This window comes from Macaca thibetana, chromosome 19 (genome assembly GCF_024542745.1).
Source record: "Macaca thibetana thibetana isolate TM-01 chromosome 19, ASM2454274v1, whole genome shotgun sequence".
Taxonomy (NCBI): Eukaryota; Metazoa; Chordata; class Mammalia; order Primates; family Cercopithecidae; genus Macaca; species Macaca thibetana.
In genome coordinates this window covers 6341520-6360968 of record NC_065596.1, presented here as the reverse complement: position 1 = coordinate 6360968, position 19449 = coordinate 6341520, and the positions used below count along the sequence as shown (strand labels likewise).

Below are 19449 nucleotides of genomic sequence, written 5' to 3'. Positions count from 1 at the left end.
GGGTTCACGCCATTCTCCTGCCTCAGCCTCTTGAGTAGCTGGGACCACAGGTGTCCGCCACCACGCCCAGCTAATTTTTTTTTTTTTTTTTTTTTTTTGTATTTTCAGTAGAGACAGAGTTTCACCGTATTAGCCAGGATGGTCTAGATCTCCTGACCTTGTGATCCACCCGCCTCAGCCTCCCAAAGTGCTGGGATTATAGGCGTGAGCCACAGCGCCCGGCCAAACCCCAGAAAATTCCTAAACAGTTCTCGAGTCCCTATGTTCCACTGGCTCCCACCCTGTGGAGTGTACTTTCGTTTTCAATAAATCTCTGCTTTTGTTAAGCTTCATTCTTTCCTTGCTTTGTTTGTGCACTTTGTTCAATTCTTTGTTCAAGATGCCAAGAACCTGGACACCTTCAACAGGTAACAACCCACAGGCAGTAGTTTGCTACTCTAGTAGAGAATGCATAGGGGTTTCCATTGAAAATCATTTTTCAAGCCACTTGCGGTGGCTCACACCTGTCATCCCAGCACTTTGGGAGGCTAAGGCGGGTGGATCACTTGAGGTCAGGAGTTCGAGACCAGCCTGGCTAACATGGTAAAACCGCTGTCTAGACCAAAAATACAAAATTAGCTGGTCGTGGTGGCCCGTGCCTGTTGTCAGGCCTCTGAGCCCAAGCCAAGCCATTGCATCCCCTGTGTCTTGCACGTCTACACCCAGATGGCCTGAAGTACCTGAAGATCACAAAAGAAGTGCAAATGCCCTGCCTCAACTTAACTGATGACATTCCACCACAAAAGAAGTGAAAATGGCCGGTCCTTGCCTTAAGCAATGATATTATCTTTTTTTTTTTTTTTTTTTTTTTTGAGACGGAGTCTCGCTCTGCCACCCAGGCTGGAGTGCAGTGGCCGGATCTCAGCTCACTGCAAGCTCCGCCTCCCGGGTTCACGCCATTCTCCTGCCTCAGCCTCCCAAGTAGCTGGGACTACAGGCGCCCGCCACCTCGCCCGGCTAGTTTTTTGTATTTTTTAGTAGAGACGGGGTTTCACCGTGTCAGCCAGGATGGTCTCGATCTCCTGACCTCGTGATCCGCCCGTCTCGGCCTCCCAAAGTGCTGGGATTACAGGCTTGAGCCACCGCGCCCGGCCTAATGATATTATCTTATGAAATTCCTTTTCCTGGCTCATCCTGGTTCAAAAAGCTCCCCCACTGAGCACCTTGTGACCCCCACTCCTGCCCACCAGAGAACAAACCCCCTTTGACTGTAATTTTCCTTTACCTACCCAAATCCTATAAAACAGCCCCACCCTTATCTCCCTTCACTGACTCTCTTTTCGGACTCAGCCTGCCTGCACCCAGGTGAAATAAACAGGCAGGTTGCTCACACAAAGCCTGTTTGGTGGTCGCTTCACACGGACACGCACGACACCTGTAATCTCAGCTGCTTGGGAGGCTGAGACACGAGAATCGCTTGAACCCGGGAGGCGGAGGTTGCAGTGAGCGGAGATCGCGCCACTACACTCCAGCCTGGGTGACAGAGCAAGACTCCATTTCAAAAAAAGAAGAAAAGAAAAAAATGGGCCAGGCGCGGTGGCTCAAGCCTGTAATCCCAGCACTTTGGGAGGCCGAGACGGGCGAATCACGAGGTCAGGAGATCGAGACCATCCTGGCTAACATGGTGAAACCCCGTCTCTACTAAAAAATACAAAAACTAGCCAGGCGAGGTGGCGGGCGCCTGTAGTCCCAGCTACTCAGGAGGCTGAGGCAGGAGAATGGCGTAAACCCGGGAGGCGGAGCTTGCAGTGAGCTGAGATCTGGCCACTGACTGCACTCCAGCCTGGACGACAGAGCCAGACTCCGTCTCAAAAAAAAAAAAAAGGGGGGAGGGGGGAGGGATTGCATTGGGAGTTATACCTGATGTAAATGACGAGTTGATGGGTGCAGCACAGCAACATGGCACAAGTATACATATGTAACAAACCTGCACGTTACGCACATGTACCCTACAACTTAAAGTATAATAAGAATAAATAAATTTAAAAAAAAAAAAAAAAAAAAATGTTAGCTTTAAAATACAGCAATATGTCTTTTACCTGTATGAAGTGTAATAAAACATATTTATTTATTTGTTTTTTCAAAAAAAAAAAAAAAAAAAAAAAAAAAGAAAAGAAAAAAATCATTTTTCCCTACGGAACGGTATAATTAGGATACAATTGTTTCTGCAAGAGCACAAATTCGCTTGGAAGGAGTCAACGTGAATCGTATGCCCAGAACAGTGACTAACACTTCAATTACTATCATTATTCGGAACCTGAGATAAGAGAACCAGTCAAGGTCAGGCCCAAGGTCATTTTCTGGACCGGGCTCCAACTGGGCTGAGCCGCAGCAGAACTGTACCCCACCCCAAGTTCCATGAATGTGTTTTACAGGATTGGAGTCCACCTCGGTAGCTGTCCTGGTGACAGATCACATCCCTTTTGGTTAAGTCCAGGAGAATCCGGAAATACGGAAGGCAACCAGGCCAGAAGGCGTTGTAACTTCCTAAGATTGTCCAACCTCAAAGCGGGAGGCGGGACGACGGTCACTGATTTGCCCGCGTGACACCGGTCTACGATTGGCCAGTGCCGTACTGGGCTGTTCGGTAGCTGCGACGGTTTCCCATAGGCTGGCACAGAAAGGGGCGGGGCAACAGGAGTGCAGCGTTACCAATCGGCATGCGGGAAGTAACGCAATTCTTTTTTCCGATTGGTCCGTGAACCTCGGGCGGTCCCTGGGAGATCGACCTTGGGATAGAACGTCTGCCTTTTATTGGTCAATACGCTTCGGGGCGGGCAATGTGGCGCTCCGAGGCTGCCTGCGATTGGTGGACGCGGCGCGGCTCAGGGCGGACTTGCGGACTGAAGATCCCTATGCATTGGTCGGGATGCCGGAGGGGCGGGCAATTTGGGATCGACTGTGACTCGCGACTGGTCGGCGCGGCGAGAGCAGAGCGGCGCGCGGATTCCTTGGCTCCCGAGGGCTATGGCGCGGGGTGGCTGGCGCCGTCTGCGCCGCCTGTTATCAGCGGGGCAGCTTCTATTCCAGGGCCGCGCGCTGCTCGTCACCAACACGCTGGGCTGCGGCGCGCTCATGGCGGCCGGTGATGGCCTGCGCCAGTCATGGGAGATCCGTGCCCGGCCCGGCCAGGTTTTCGACCCGCGGCGCTCCGGTGAGGACGCCACGCTACTTAGCCCTTCACCCCGGGCGACCTTTGATCCCGATACCCGACTGCTGGCCGTGACCCCTGACCTGTGGCCTCAGTCCCCCGCAGGACCCTTGCCCTGACCGCGCCTCTTCCGGGTGTCTGTCTCCCGCAGCCCTGGGTCTTCATCACCTCCCAACCCCCGGGGGTCTCTACCCACTACCTAGGAGCCTCTGGAGCCACGCCTGCTGGTGGGGCTTGTAGTGGAAGAATGCACGGGTGGGCTCTTCCGGTTTTCTCGGTGAGGCTGAGGCTCCGGGATGGCATTGGGCTTACCCAGGCCTTAGGCAGGGAGGGAGGGAGTGGACTGGAGAATTTGCCGGCCTAACCCAGCCCCCTGACTTACACTCTTATAGCGAGCATGTTTGCGGTGGGCTGCAGCATGGGTCCCTTCCTGCACTACTGGTACTTGTCGCTGGACCGTCTATTCCCTGCGTCTGGCCTCCGAGGCTTCCCAAATGTCCTCAAGAAGGTCCTCGTGGATCAGCTGGTAGCCTCTCCCTTGCTGGGCGTCTGGTACTTCTTGGGTAAGGAGCCTCCTAAGCCTAGGCTTTGCCTCTCATAGGTGGCGAGGGGTGGAGCCAGCTTTGTGTTAAGAAGGATGCAGAGGTGCATTTCCAATGTGCCCCCTGTTTGGGTGGCCCCGAACTAGGAGCCAGGTCACAGCGGGGACGGGACAGATTCGGCCGATGTGAACACTGGCGAGTGTAAGAGGGACCTCGTCCCTCCTACAGTATCTGCTGGGGCCGTCCTGGGCGGGAGGTTGAGAGCATTTCCCAAAGAAGGGGACGACAAAAAGAAACAAAAAACAAAAACAACAACAACAACAAAAAAAGAAAGGCCGGGCGCGGTGGCTCACGCCTGTAATCCCAGCTCTCAGGGAGGCAGAGGCGGGAGGATAGCTTGAGCCCAGGAGTTCGAGACCTGCCTGGGTAATATAGCGAGACCCTGTTCTCCACAAAAAAAGGAAAAAAAAAAAAAAAAAAAAAGACAAAAAAAAAGAAGGGGACGACACTCAGTTGAGACGTGAAAACGGAACCAGCGGGCAGAGGGAACAGCTAATGCAAAGGCTCCGAGACCTGAACGAAGAGAAATTGAGGCTGGACTTCATGAGGTGCAACGGTGCCAGCCCTAGGCTCGGTAAAGACAGCAGTATTAATAGAGGAGTCTCTCATTCTCCACCTCCCAGGCCGGCTTCCTGGTCTGTGATGGAAAAGTAATACAACTGACTCAACTACAGGGTGTGTCTCCTTTGGGGCACGTGTTTATATGTTTATGACTTCTGTCTGTCACTGGGACTGACTTGCTCTGTTTTGTCCCTACACCAGCTACCCTAATTCTCTGTCCTTTCCATCTGAAAGTCCCTGTCCCTCTGCCCGGGGTGGGGGGCGCGGGCTCTCAGGGGCCCAACCCCGCGCCCTCCATCGTCAGCCCATCTTGTCATCTCAACAGTACTTCCTGGCCTCTAACACTCTGATTTCTTGGTTTCCTTCCCAGGCCTTGGCTGCATGGAGGGTCAGACAGTGGGTGAGAGCTGCCAGGAGCTGCGGGAGAAGTTCTGGGAATTCTACAAGGTGGGAGCACCCGCCCCTTGCCCCTGTCCGGCCTCGCCCCCTCATGGACGCTCCGCCCCCACCCAGCTCCGGCCCCGCCCCTCATTCCCCGCCTTTCCCCGCAGGCAGACTGGTGCGTGTGGCCTGCTGCACAGTTCGTGAACTTCCTCTTCGTGCCCCCCCAATTTCGAGTCACCTACATCAACGGCCTGACGCTGGGCTGGGACACGTACCTGTCGTACTTGAAGTACCGGGTGAGTGTGGAGGGCATACCAGGCACCCAGGGGACTCCCCAGGGGGCTACACGTGTGAGCTCCAAGTGGCAGTGTAGCCAGCCACCCTGGAGAGTGGGAGTCCCCTGTGCTCCAGGCAACCTTTACCCAACAGTGGGCTGGTGGAGAGCTCCTCACTAGCCGTTAAGACCCAGCCCCGGCTGGGCGCCATGGCTCATGCCTATAATCCCAGCACTTTGGGAGGCCCAAGCGGGTGGATTGCCTGAGATTGGGAGTTCAAGAGCAGCCTGGGCAATCTGGTGAAACCCCTTCTCTACTAAAAATACAAAAAATTAGTGGTACCCACCTGTAATCCCAGTTACTTGAGAGGCTGAGGCAGGAGAATCGCTTGAACCCAGGAGGCAGAGGCTGCAGTGAGCCGAGATCATGCCACTGCACTCCAGCCTAGGTGACAGAGCGAGACTCCGTTTCAAAAAAAAAAAAACCCAGCCCTTCTGTGCTGTCTGATGCGACCTCAGCCAGGTCCCTGCCATGTCTGTTGAGCAGGGCTGACGTCTGGCCCGAGGGCAGGTAGGATAGGGCTCAGTTAGGAGAGACCAGGAGGAATGAGCCATGCTTCTGACCAGATGCCTTGTCTTGTGTGGACAGAGCCCAGTTCCTCTGACATCCCCAGGCTGTGTGGCCCTGGACACCCGAGCAGACTGAACTGTCCACCTCCGGGACTAGATGCAAGACTGACTCCTGGCAGACCATCCCCTCTACCAGAAGGGGAATGGGCCCCTGCAGCGAGCTCGGGTCCTGGGCCACATCCCAGCGCCACTCCAGCTCCCGGGCATTGGGCTGAGCCGCCCTTCCCAAGCGCACTTCTGGGACTCAGTTTCCCCAACTGGAACACACCCGTGAAGATGGATGATCACCCCCTAGCCCTTCTCAGCAGGAACCTCATACGACCTGTGACCAAGATGTCCCACTTGGGACTCAGCACGGGGCTCACCCTGCCAACCAGTCCCAAGCCCCAACCCCTCAACACTGCCGTCCACCTGGCTCTGGGCCAAGCCACCGATCCAGAGCTCCCTCAGGTCCTGGGACTAAGGCGGGGATGTGGCCGATCCCCTCAGAGCAGGCTCAGGCCTGGAGTCGGCCCCCAAAAGTTTCAGGCAGGGCCGGGCAGCCTCTGTGTTTCCTTCCCTGGTCGTGAACTATGGAAATGCCATTAAATTATCTCTGTAATGTAATTGAAACTGCTGGCTGGGCGCAGTGGCTCACACCTGTAATCTCAGCCCTTCGAGAGGCTGAGGTGGAAGGATTGCTTGAGGCCAGGTGTTCGAGGCCAGCCTGGGCAACATAGCAAGACCCTGTCTCTATTTATATTGAAAAATAAAAATAACAAAAGAAAATGCTGTGGATGGTCAAAACCAGGGTGGGCAGGGCCCGGTGCTCACAGGAACACACGTGGTCCATTCGCTTTATTGGGTGTGTGTAGTGTTGTCTTGACATCTCCTAAGGAACTGGGGGGCACGTTTGACACTCATGAGGTCAGAACAGGTCTGGTGGGTAGGGGGAGGGGTCCCAGGGTGGTGAATACCCACAGCACAGCCCCCCCACCAAAAGAGAAAACTGGGGGAGAGGAGCCCGGCAGGCCAGACTCTGACCCCCATGGTCCGCACAGGGAAACCCCCAACAGCGGCCTCGGCCCACCGCGGCAGAGCCGAGGGACTGGCAGGCCTGGCCACCTCCCACTGCCCGATCAGCCTGCTCTAGGGTGTCATCTGGCCCCCTCTTCACAACTGACAACTGTGGTTGGGGGTGAATTTAAAAAAAAGGCGAGGGGGTTCAGGAGGGTGAGTGGTGAGTTCACAGGGCCACGAGACACCACGGCTGAGTGGGGAAAGGGCTATATGTACAGGATGGGCAGGGCTTGGGGTGGGCAGGGGAGCCCGGGCCCCTGGGGGACATCTTCGATAAATAAATAAATAGCTACAATAATAAATAAGGGTGACGGGCTAAGTCAGGAGTAGGGGTCTTGTGCCCATGGCTGGTAGGGGCCAGGTCAGGCCCAGGTAGTTGGGGGAACGTGGGGAAGACGGGAAAGAGGGGAAAGGGGGTGGGGTGGCTCTCAGCAGGCGCAGTCCTGGTGAGGTGGCACCTGCTGGTCACTGAGCTGTGGGCCCTGCTTGGCGCCTGTGACCGCAGGGTCTGCCGTGTCCAATGACTCGGACATCTTCTCGCAGATGACGTCCACCAGGCGCTCAAAGGTCTGCTTGACGTTGATGTTGTCCTTGGCGCTGGCCTCAAAGAACTCGAACCCTGTGGTCAGGGAAGGCAGAGATGAGGACCCTGGCCACGCCCTATGCCAACTCCCAGAGATGCTTCTCTGAGGAAAGGAAACACTGGAGATTCCCAGTGCCAAGTAGCTTATTGAAGGTACTGACAAATCCCACAGAGAAGCAACGTTGAACTGGGTCAGCTCTGCATTTCCTGCTTTTTTTTTTTTTTTTTTTTTTTTTTTGAGACAGGGCCTTGCTGTGTTGCCCAGGATGGAGTATGGTGGCGTGATCATAGCTCACTGCAGTTTCGACCTCCTGGGCTCAAGTAATCCTCCACCTCCACCTCTCAAAGTGCTGGGATTATAGGCGTGAGCCAGTGCACCTGGCCTCCTGCCCTTCCTTCCGAAAACTGTGTCTCGTTGTCCTTAGGACCTGGCAAGACATGCCCTGCAGCGTCCAGCCCAGCACCATAGACTGGCCCTGGAAGCCTCAGACACTCAAATCCAGCCGTGACCTCCCCCTGCTCACACACCCTCTGTGGCTCCCTATTGCCCTCCAAAGAGTCCCAGCCTCTCAGCATATGGTTGAGGCCCTCTCTGATCGGCTACATTTCCTCCAGCTGACCCTCATGTTTCAGTCTTGTGAAATTATCACCAAAACACACAGGATCTTTCTCACCACAAGCCTTTGCCCAAGCTACTTCCTCTGCCTGAAAGACCTTCTTCCAAGCTCTAGAGTCCACTGCCCACCACTCCAGGAAGCCTGGCTCCTCTCATCCAGGTCCCTCCCTCCACCTCAGGGGTCCCTTGAGGCCTCCCTAGATGCCTCTCGAGCCCAGCAACACCCAACAAAGCGTTGGACAATGAGTGTCAGAATCAATCCTTAAACTTTCTGCATGGTGAACTCCTACACATCCCTCAAGATCCGACACAAATGGCTCCTGGATGAAGGCTAGTTTGCAGAAAGTGTGAATTACCTGGCTTAGCTGTAAGACCTTGGGTGTGAGCCCTCCCCTCTCTTAGTGTCCTTTTTCTAGCCTTGTGGGTCTCTGGCCCAGCTGGGCACTCACCAAGGTGGTCAGCTAGCTGCCGGCCACGTTCTGATGACACCACCCGCTCATCCTCCATGTCACACTTGTTTCCTACCAGCAGCACCTGGGCATTGTCCCACGAGTAGGTCTTGATCTGGGTGGACCTATAGGATGCAGCCAGAGGGGGACAGGTTATTGCTTGGAGGATCCCAGCTCCACCCTGACGGGCTGGTGTGGAACCCGTGTCCTTGTCCGAGGGAGAAAGACCCTGAAGCTTGGCCCTCCATCCTCCCCACCATGCTTTTCCCCCATGTGCCCCTCGTTCACCCCACTCCAGCCCCCATTGACCCATTATTGCTTTTGTGTTTTGTGTTGTTTTTTTTTAGATAGAGTCTGGCTCTGTTGCCCAGGCTGGAGTATCTGTCTGCCTTGACTTCTCAAAGTGTTGGAATTATAGGCATGAGCCACCCAGCCCAGAAATTTTCTTTTTTTGAGATAGAGTCTTGCTCTGTTGCCCAGGCTGGAGTGCAGTGGTACGATCTAGGCTCACTGCAACCTCTGCCTCCCAGGTTCAAGTGATTCTTCTGCCTCACCCTCCCAAATAGCTGGGACTACAGGCATGAGCCACCACGTTTGGGTAATTTTTTGTGCTTTTAGTAGAGACAGGGTTTCACTATGTTGGCCAGGATGGTCTAGAACTCCTGAGCTCAAGATCTACCCACCTCGGCCTCCCAAGGTGCTGGGATTACAGGTGTGAGCCACTGTGCCCAGCCTAGAAATTTTTTTTTAAGTTATTATTTCTAGAAAAAAAAACAAAACAGTTATTACTTCTGAGCAGAAAATTGAAATGTTTGCAACCTCTAACCTATGCCAACTCTCCTTTTTTTTTTTTTTTTTTGGAGACAGAGTTTTGCTCTTGTTGCCCAGGCTGGAGTGCAATGGCGCAATCTTGGCTCACTGCAACCTCTGCCTCCTGGGTTTGAGCGATTCTCCTGCCTCAGGCTCCCAAGTAGCTGGGATTACAGGCATGCACTACCCCGCTAATGTTTGCATTTTTAGTAGAGATGGGGTTTCTCCATTTTGGTCAGGCTGGTCTCGAACTCCTGACCTCAGGTGATCCACCTGCCTTAGTCTCCCAAAGTGCTGGGATTACAGGTGTGAGCCACCGCGCCCGGCCATGCCAACTCTCCTTATAGTCTCTATATTCTCCACCCTACGCTTGCAGATATTTTTTTCTACATGGTTATAGTTTTACTTTTCCATTTGAAATCCTTCCCAGACTCCTACCTTTTATTTGTTATTTTTGTTGTTGTTGTTGTTGAGACGGAGTCTCACTCTGTCGCCCAGGCTGGAGTGCTGTGGCTGGATCTCAGCTCACTGCAAGCTCCGCCTCCTGGGTTTACGCCATTCTCCTGCCTCAGCCTCCCGAGTAGCTGGGACTACAGGCACCCGCCACCTCGCCCGGCTAGTTTTTTGTATTTTTTTTAGTAGAGACGGGGTTTCACTGTGTTCGCCAGGATGGTCTCAATCTCCTGACCTCGTGATCCGCCCGTCTCGGCCTCCCAAAGTGCTGGGATTACAGGCTTGAGCCACCGCGCCCAGCCTTATTTGTTATTTTTTGAAGAAAGTTTGGCTCAGAGACAATGGCCCCAGAATGAGTGTGCAAGGCCAGAAGCGATGGCTCATGCCCATCATCCCAGCACTTTGGGAGGCCAAGGTGGGCAGATCACTTGAGCCAAGGAGTTCAAGACCAGCCTGGGCAACATGACGAAATCCCATCTCAATTAAAAATACAAAAAATGAGCCAGGTGTGGTGGTATGCACCTGTAGTCCCAGCTACTTGGGAGGCTGAGACAGGAGGATCACTTGAGCCCAGGAGGTCGAGGCTGCAGTGAGCCCTGATAATGCCACTGCACTCCAGCCTGGGTGACAGAATAAAACCCTCTCTCAAAGAAAAGAAAAAAAAAAAAAAAAAAAAAAAAGAGCAAGTGGGATGCACTCACCAGTCCTGCACTGCATTGAAGGACTCCTCATTGGTGATGTCATACATGAGAATGAAGCCCATAGCGCCCCGGTAGTAGGCGGTGGTGATGGTCCGGTACCGCTCTTGCCCTGCTGTGTCCTAGGGAGGAAGAGATGAAGGTCAGAGAAGACCCACACATAAGGCCCTGGGAGAGGAAATGAGCTCTGATATCATCCAGTTCAGCCCCCTGGGAGGAGTAGGAGCTTGCCCAGAGGCACAAAGTGTCAGGAAGAGCAGGTTAGGTCACCAGTGCTCGGAATATATGATTGCTCCATTATTCTACAGAGTCATTCAACAAACATTTACCGTGCCAGGTGCTGTGGCTCACACCTGTAATCCCAGCACTATGGGAGGCTGAGTTGGGCAGATGGTTTGAACCCAGGAGTTCCAGACCAGCCTGGGCAACATAGCGAGACCCCAACTCTACAAAAAATACAAAAATGAACAGGGTGTGGTGGCTCACACCTGTAGTCCCAACTACTCAGGAGACTCAGGTGAGAGGGTTACTTGAGCCCAGGAGGCAGAGGTTGTAGTAAGGTGAGATTGCACCACTGCAGTTCAGCCTAGTGACAGAGTGAAACCCTGTCTCAAAAAAACAAACAGGGGGCCAGGTGCAGCGGTGGCTCACACCTGTAATCCTAGCACTTTGGGAGGCCAAGGTGGGTGGATCACCTGAGGTCAGGGATTGAGACCAGCCTGGCCAACATGGTGAAACCCTGTCTCTACTGAAAAAAAAAAAAAAAATTGGCTGGGCGTGGTGGTGAGCCCCTGTAATCCCAGCTACTCAGGAGGCTGAGGCAGGAGAATCGCTTGAACCCGGGAGGCGGAGGTTTCAGTGAGCCAAGATTGCGCTACTGCACTCCAGCCTGGGTGACAGAGCAAAAACTCTGTCTCAAAAAACAAACAAACAAACAAACATGGACTGGGCACTGATCTTTGCCATACCCTGAACTGGACACTGGGGACACAGTTGTTAACAAGATGGGCAGAAATTCCTGCCCTTGCTAAGTGACACCCAGTGTGGGAAATAGAAAATAACGGTGTAAACTGGGCGCAGTGGCTCACACCTGTAATCCCAGCACTCTGGGAGTCCGAGGCAGGTGGATCACAAGGTCAGGGGTTTGAGACCAGCCTGACCAACATGGTGAAACCCCATCTCTACTAAAAAAACAAAAATTAGTTGGGTATGGTAGCAGGTGCCTGTAATCCCAGCTACTCAGGAGGCTGAGGCAGGAGAATTGCTTGAACCCAGGAGGCGGAGGTTGCAGTGAGCAGAGATCATGCCATTGCACTCCAGCCTGGGCGACAGAGCGAGACTCCGTTTAAAAAAAAAGAGAGAGGGCCAGGCGCGGTGGCTCAAGCCTGTAATCCCAGCACTTTGGGAGGCCGAGACGGGCGGATCACGAGGTCAGGAGATCGAGACCATCCTGGCTAACACGGTGAAACCCCGTCTCTACTAAAAAATACAAAAAACTAGCCGGGCGAAGTGGCGGGCGCCTGTAGTCCCAGATACTCGGGAGGCTGAGGCAGGAGAATGGCGTGAACCCGGGAGGCGGAGCTTGCAGTGAGCTGAGATCCGGCCACTGCACTCCAGCCTGGGCGACAGAGCATGACTCCGTCTCAAAAAAAAAAAAAAAAAAAAAAAAAAGAGAGAGAGAAAAGAATAGTGTAAATGTATCCTATATTGGAAAGTGACAAGGACCAAGGAGAAAAATCAAGCCAAACGAAGATAGAGAGAATATAGCTGTAGGTTTAAAAACTAAAGGAAGCCAGACTCAGTGACACTTGCCTGTACTCCCAGCTACTAGGGAAGCTAAGGCAGGAGGATTGCTTGAGCCCAGGAGTTCAAAACCAGCCTGGGCAACAGAGTGAGGCTCTGTCTCTTAAAACTAACAAGGCCAGGTGGGGCGGCTCATGCCTGTAATCCTAGTACTTTGAGAGGCTGAGGTGGGAGGATCGCTTGAGCCTAGGAGTTCAAGACCAGCCTGGGCAGACATAGCCAAACCCTGCAAAAAAGAAAAAAATTAGCAGGCGTGGTGGTAGGCGCCTGTGGTCCTAGCTCCTCAAGAGGCTTAGGTGGAAGAATGGCTTGAGCCTGGAAAGTCAAGGCTGCAGAAAGCCATAATCACGCAACTGCATTCCAGCTTAGATGACAGAGTAAGACCACCCTGTCTCAAAAAACAAACAAAAAAAGAGAATGGGGACCAAGATCCAGCTGAAACCTCATACATGGAAGAACTTGAAGATGGGGAAACTGAGGGACAAGGATTAGGCGCTTATGGGAGAACACAGTTGCTGTCTGTTTCTGCCCCTGGTATATAGTGGGCACCTGATAAATGCCCAGTGTGTAAGTGAATGACTCCAGTCAGGAAAGAGACAGACAAGGCTGGGGCTGCTTTTCCAAGGACAGGAATCAGACGGAGCCGGGCGGGAGCCCTCCAGCTGGGACCCACCCAGATCTGCAGCTTGATCCTCTTGTCGTTGCGATAGATGGTCTTGACCTTGAAGTCGATGCCCACGGTGCTGACGAAGGCAGGCGTAAACGAGTCGTCAGCATAGCGGAAGAGGAAGGACGTCTTGCCCACGCTGCTGTTGCCGATGATGAGAATCTTGAACATGTAGTCGAAGTTCTGATCCGAGGACTCCTTCTGCCCATAGCGTGAATCTGTGGCAGATGCCATCTGGGGATACCGGGTGTAGGAGAGCCGTGAGGGGGGCTCTCTCCATCCTCATGTGCTCAAGCCCAGGCAGAGGATGGTGAGGGCTCCAGAAAACGGCCAGTATATGGAGAACACCCTTATCCCATCAGGAACCCAGTATTAATTGGTGGTGCCCCCAGCAGAGGGCAGCCTGTGACCTTGAAATCCTGGACGTTTCGGAGGAGGGGCTCAAAGAGTCGCCGATGGGGACACTCCAGCAGCCCCCTCCAAAAGGCCTGTGCCCCCGGTGGGGCTGTAACCCTAAACCCAGGGCTGAGCCCAGAGGGGATGACTGCAGCTGGCTCCGCCCCCCATCAATCTTTCATGGTCCTCAGAACCCGGCCGCAATGCCCCACGTGCACTGCGTGCATGGTCCCTCGAGGACGCGCATCTGCAGCCCCCGCTTCCCCCAAACCTCCAGGCCGGAGAGCTCCGGCCAAGGCCGCTGCATCACATGATACAGGCGGGGCAAGCACACGCTCACGTGCACACAGCCTCAAACACGCTCATCCGTACATACAGGAGTGTGTGAACGCACTGGAATGCACAGGACAAAGACATAGACACCTGTTTGCACACCGACTCGCCTATAGAAATGTGCAAACCACCCGTGAGCACAGGCCCCTCCACCCATGCAGGGTGTGCACATCACCCACACGGACACGGATCCCCGTGCTTGTATGCACGGGCCATGCATGCACAGGCGGTCCACACGTCTTTCTCCACGCGCATGCAACACGCACACACTTAGGCCCAGACCCCCACGGGGTCACACGAGCATATCCAGGTACACACGCAAGGGTACACACAGACCTGCTGACACAGGCAGGCGCGCACACGCGTGTGCACACCACGCGCACGCGCACGCAAAAGCCTCCCGCGCGCACAGCTTCCCGCAAGGAGCTCGCCTCCCCTCCCCCTCCGCCGCAGAGCAGGGGGGTTGGGGGGGTTAGTGGTGAGGATCAGACAGGAGTGGGGCGCCCAGGCCCTACCCATTCCTAGCCTCGCGACCGCCGCATCCTTCCCCTCATTCAACCCTAGTCAACCCATCAGTCAAATGAAGGTTATGCAGGTGCTTGGAATCTGAGCACACCCGGCCGCGCAGGAGCTCACCTTGCCCTGAACCGATGCAACGGCGACCCTAGCGGCAGTGACTTTTTTGGCGGTGGCGGTGACAGGGCCCCCTGTGCGTTGATGTGGGGCTGGCTGTGCGGTGGCGGTGGCGGCGGCGGCAGCGGCTCAGGCCCCTGCAGTCCTCGGTGACGTCCTGCAAAGGGAGGGGCGGGGCCTCACATGTAGATAAGCCCGTGACGCCATCCGGAGGCGGAGCCACGCGTAGAGATGTGGCCCATTGACGCACGCGGAGCCAGATGGGGCGGGGCTCCTGCGCAGATTGACGCGCAAATGGGGCGGGGCCTAGAGTTTGCATCCAGTAGGGGCGGGAGCGGCGCGGCGGCCGACTCCGCCTCTCGTCCGCCTCGGGGAGGCGGGGCCCCTCAGCGTTCTCTCACTGGCTTAAGCCCTCGAGCGACGGGCGGAGTAGCCAATCAACGATTGTCTACTCCCTCCTCCTGTCCAATAGTGGCATCTGGGCGATTGAAGGGTCGAGAGGCTGAGGCCTTGGCTGAGCCCCGGTCTTCGAGGGGCGGTTCCCTTACCCGCCCGCGCCCACCCCAGGTAGGGACTCTTGAGGCCACCGTCTTGTCCAAGGTGCTGTGACACCTGGTAAATGCCCCTGACTCCCAATTGCAGAAAAGAAAAACCGAGGCCCAAGAGATGTTTTATGCCCTCACACAAATGGGGTTCAAAATAATACAAAAGAATAAACAGGGGTCAAGAAGGACCGCTGTCCCATTCCCGAGGCGTAAGACCCCCACTGAGGGAGGGGCTAGCAAAGACTCCACCCCTCCCCCGTTTCTGAGGTTTGAAAAGAAAGAAGTAGACGTCAAGAGAGCCACCTCTCCCCACCATTCCCAGAAAAGGAGGAAGGGGCTGACGGACTCTCTGGGAACCCCTCCCCTCCCTGCGCCCCGTCATCAAGAGGAAAATTCGAAGAAAAGGTTTAGCAGGGACAGAGAAGCGACCTGTCCTGGAAACCCCTTAAAGCCTGCGGTAAATGCCCCGGGAAACAGGGAGGGCACCAGCCGAAGCCTCCAGCCCTTCAATGCTCGGGTTCAAAGACCCGGGGGCTGGGAGACGCCCCTCCCTCCATCCTGGGAAAGCAAATGGAGCCTTTTGGGAGCTAAGATGGTCCATCGTTTATTCCTCCAAATCTTCAGGGAAAGAAGTCAGAATTTGGGGAGGGGGCAGGAGCCCGAAACCCCAGCCCCTACTTTGGGTCTCCTGCGCCCTCTACTCCAGCTTTCAAACCCTCCAGGGGTGTGTGGCCCCCTAGAGAGTCCTGATCCCCTAGATTCTCTCCCCACACCTCCCAGTAGGCGGGGCTGGAGTGTGTGTGTGTTGGGGGTGACTCGTCCTGTTTATAAAAAGCTCGCCAGCTGCGGAGGCGCGGAGAGACCAGAATAACTTAGCGCCTCGAGGCCCAGCCGCCGCCAACCCCGTCCCCAGCCCGCCCCCAACGCCCTGGAAGTACTGGGACGCCCAACCCCATGTCCCCGCACCGTTTGCATTTGGGAAATTTATTTTTTTTCTTTTTAGGGTAACAAGTTGGCTCCCTCCTCCCCCACTCGGACTATAAAAGTATCACGAATCCACTGCGGAGAGATTGGGAAAATTCAGAAAAACAAAAAAGAAAATAAAAAGAAATCCACCTCCCATTCTCCCCGCCCTCCGCGCCCACGCGGTAGTCCGTGCTCTGTGGGGGGTTCCAGGGCAGCTCCTCCAAGCCCTTGCCTGCGGCCTCGTTGGAGGGGAGGAGGTTTTAGGCTACTCAGCTCCCTGATCGCCCAAAGGCACGCTTCCTACATGGGTGGTTCTCTCGGAAATACCTCCTTCCTTTTTTTCCCCAGGAAGAGAAAAGTGAGCCACGAGAATGTGCAAAAGCTTCTGTCACTGACGTAGTATTTTAAAGTAAAAATAGCCGGGTGAGGCGGCTCACGCCTGTAATCCCACCACTTTGGGAGACCAAGGCGGGAGGATCGCTTGAGCCCAGGAATTGGAAACCAGCCTGGGTAACATAGGGAGGCCCCGTCTCTACAAAAAATTTAAAAATCAGCTGGGTGTGGTGTCGCGTGCTTGTGGTCCCAGCTACTCCCGAGGCTGAAGTAGGAGGATCACTTGAGCCCAGGAAGTCGAGGCTGTAGGAAACCGTATCGCGCCACTGCACTCCAGCCTGGACGACAGAGTGAGACCCTGTCTCAAAAAATTAATTACGGCCGGGCGCGGTGGCTCAAGCCTGTAATCCCAGCACTTTGGGAGGCCGAGACGGGCGGATCACGAGGTCAGGAGATCGAGACCATCCTGGCTGACACGGTGAAACCCCGTCTCTACTAAAAAATACAAAAAACTAGCCGGGCGAGGTGGCGGGCGTCTGTAGTCCCAGCTACTCGGGAGGCTGAGGCAGGAGAATGGCGTGAACCCGGGAGGCGGAGCTTGCAGTGAGCTGAGATCCGGCCACTGCACTCCAGCCTGGGCGACAGAGCGAGACTCTGTCTCAAAAAAAAAAAAAAAGAGAGAGAAAAAAAATAATTACTTAATTTAAATTTAAAAAGAATGCAAGCCCTTGATTATCCAGAGCAGCACTGGGCTCTGGAATTAGAAATGGTTGAGCTGGAGGAGGGGCTGTGGGCTTGGGGCATTTTCTGTGTGGCAGGAGAGACACAGCTGTGGCAGGAGAGACACAGCTGGTGGGAGAAGGGGCTGGGCTTCCAGGCCGGCCCCACTCAGAGGAAAGTCCAGAGGCCTCCCCATGGCCCCACCCTATCGTCTACACTAGACAAATAAAAATAAAAATCTGGCCAGGCGCGGTGGCTTATACCTGTAATACCAGCACATTGGGAGGCCGAGGCAGGAGGATCACTTCTTGACCTTGAGGTCAGGAGTTCGAGACCAGCCTGGCCAACATGGTGAAACCCCATCTCTGCTAAAAATACAAAAATTAGCCTGGTGTGCTGGTGCCTGTCCCAGGAGGCTGCTTGGGAGGCTCAGGCATGAGAATCGCATGAACCAGGGAGGCGGAGGTTGCAGTGAGCTGAGATCACACCACCACTGCACACCAGCCTGGGTGATAACAGGGAGACTCTGTCTCAAGAAAAAAAAAAAAAAAAGTATCCCAGATACGGGTCCAGGGACGACTTCTTGGGGAAGAAGACACTAACTTAAAACCCAGTGGGGGGGCCAGGCATGGTGGCTCACGCCTGTAATCCCAGCACTTCGGGAGGCCGAGCGGGTGGATCACCTGAGGTCAGAAGTTCAAGACCAGCCTGGTCAACATGCTAAAACCCCGTTTCTACTAAATATACTCCACTTAAAAAAATAAAAAAGAATGGCCGGGCGCGGTGGCTCAAGCCTGTAATCCCAGCACTTTGGGAGGCCGAGGCGGGCGGATCACGAGGTCAGGAGATCGAGACCATCCTGGCTGACACGGTGAAACCCCGTCTCTACTAAAAAATACAAAAAACTAGCCGGGCGAGGTGGCGGGTGCCTGTAGTCCCAGCTACTGGGGAGGCTGAGGCAGGAGAATGGCGTGAACCCGGGAGGCGGAGCTTGCAGTGAGCTGAGATCCGGCCACTGCACTCCAGCCTGGGCGGCAGAGCGAGACTCCGTCTCAAAAAAAAAATAAATAAATAAAAATAAAAAAGAAAAAGAAAAGAGAGAGAAAGAAAGAAAAGAAAGAAAAGAAATATGAATATCTTATAACAGATGTAGAAAAAATGGAGGGAAATAAGGCAAAATACTGCAGATAATCTATGGGTGGAGATACAGCAGAATTTTATTTCCTTCTTTATACATTTCCATTATTCCCAAATTTTCTACAACGAACACGTATTACTTTGTAAGGGGACTGGGGGGAAAATCTTGGAAAAAAAAATTCCCTAAATCTCTGCCTTTTAAAAGTCTGGAAGGAAATGCACCAAGTTCGTGAACCCGGATGACTTTTAGTTCTGGCACTGTGGAATTTTATCATTAACTGTGATGATGATGAATTCTGAGTGGTTATAATATTTACGAACGAAGCCAGCTGCTCTGGAAGCCGAGGGAGGCTGTGATGACGCCTGCATCTTGTATAAATATTCAGGCACGCGAAGAGGGAGGCAGAGGGTAGGGATGGATACTAAGGCTTCCGGAGGCGGGGATCGAACCCTAGGCTTGGGTATGGTGTTTCCAGTACGCTCGGAGTCCCGACCAGCAGGACGAGCTCTTCCCGGCGAGGTGCCCTAAGTGGGACCATCAGGGCGGGAGGATGCCACCCCTCCAACCCACCCGCCAACCGCGGAGAAGCGCGCCCCGCCGTGTCTCCCACGCGCGCCACCAGGGGGCGCCGCTGGCTAATATTGGGCGCCCAGATGCTTGACTTTGTGCTGGCAAGAGGACCGCTCTGTGCCTCAGTTTCCCCATCAGTGAAATGGCCAGGACGCTCAATTTGGTCAATCGAATGTCTTAAGATGTAAAGTTTTTTTTTTTTTTTTTTTTTTTTTTTTTTTTTTTTTTTTTTTTTTTTTTTTTTTTGAGACCGGAGTCTCGCTCTGTCACCCAGGCTGCAGTGCAGTGGCCGGATCTCAGCTCACTGCAAGCTCCGCCTCCCGGGTTCACGCCATTCTCCTGCCTCAGCCTCCCGAAGATGTAAAGTTTTTATTTAACCCCAGATAAATGCTCAGTACCCCAAATGTCTAGGATATTTCAGGTAGGTAACAGACAACAACTCCCCACCCCCAACCGGAGTTTATCCAAGTACTAGGATCAGGTTACAGAGGGGAAACGGAGGCCCAGAAGGGGCTATGATGGCAAGAAAGCCTCAGGGGCCTCCCTCCCTCTAGGGGGAGTCTGAGGCAGTTTCAGGAATCAGGAGACTTGGAGACCCGCTAGGGAGGGGAAAATTGTGTGTTTTTGTTGCTGTCCTAGGGAAGGAGAAACATGTGGGGGACCCAGCATGGAGTTCTGAGGACAGAGAAAGCAGGGGGCTCCTACATCCAGAGACACCGAAGACAGAAAATACAGCAACTTAAAGCAACAACTGGTGCATAGGTTAAATCAATCTTCAGAGACATGTTGGCACAGAGCCCCCTCTTTTTGTTGTTGTCGCCCAGGCTGGAGTGCAATGACATGACCTCAGCTCACCACAACCTCCACCTCCCAGATTCAAGCGATTCTCCTGCCTCAGCCTCTCAAGTAGCTGGGATTACAGGCGCCCACCACCACGCCCAGCTAATTTTTGTATTTTTAGTAGAGATGGGGTTTCACCGTGTTGGCCAGGCTGGTCTTGAACTCCTGACCTCATGATCCACCCGCCTCAGCCTCC

General features: G+C 54.2%; 2 protein-coding genes across 4 annotated transcripts in view; one reads left to right on the top strand and one right to left on the bottom strand.

The window, feature by feature from the left end:
- The first annotated feature begins 2903 nt into the window (after positions 1-2903).
- MPV17L2 (MPV17 mitochondrial inner membrane protein like 2) lies at positions 2904-6409 on the top strand. The gene is made up of 5 exons (XM_050769824.1): positions 2904-3193; positions 3583-3753; positions 4724-4800; positions 4905-5033; positions 5661-6409. Exons 1-5 carry the CDS (start codon positions 3007-3009, stop codon positions 5715-5717), a joined length of 621 nt encoding a protein of 206 aa, XP_050625781.1. The 5' UTR covers positions 2904-3006; the 3' UTR covers positions 5718-6409.
- Positions 6410-6920: 511 nt separating this feature from the next.
- The window catches only part of RAB3A (RAB3A, member RAS oncogene family), a 162787-nt gene continuing 150258 nt past the window's right edge, over positions 6921-19449 (bottom strand). For 2 of the 3 annotated variants that reach the window (XM_050769813.1, XM_050769814.1), the window contains exons 2-6: positions 14145-14298; positions 12786-13013; positions 10313-10431; positions 8349-8473; positions 6921-7319 (exon numbers count right to left, since the gene is read on the bottom strand). In XM_050769813.1, coding sequence (XP_050625770.1) covers positions 7129-7319; positions 8349-8473; positions 10313-10431; positions 12786-13013 — 663 coding nt within the window. In that variant the 5' untranslated portion in view covers positions 14145-14298 and the 3' untranslated portion in view covers positions 6921-7128. The remainder of the gene's footprint in view (positions 7320-8348; positions 8474-10312; positions 10432-12785; positions 13014-14144; positions 14299-19449) is intronic. The other variant, XM_050769815.1, reaches the window with a different exon arrangement.

Excerpts from the sequence above, each read along its gene's own strand:
- MPV17L2 (XM_050769824.1), top strand. The coding sequence starts at position 3,007 with ATGGCGCGGGGTGGCTGGCGCCGTCTGCGCCGCCTGTTATCAGCGGGG. Across the intron at positions 3,194-3,582 it reads TTTCGACCCGCGGCGCTCCG|CGAGCATGTTTGCGGTGGGC; the intron begins GTGAGGACGCCA and ends ACACTCTTATAG. Across the intron at positions 4,801-4,904 it reads AGTTCTGGGAATTCTACAAG|GCAGACTGGTGCGTGTGGCC; the intron begins GTGGGAGCACCC and ends CTTTCCCCGCAG.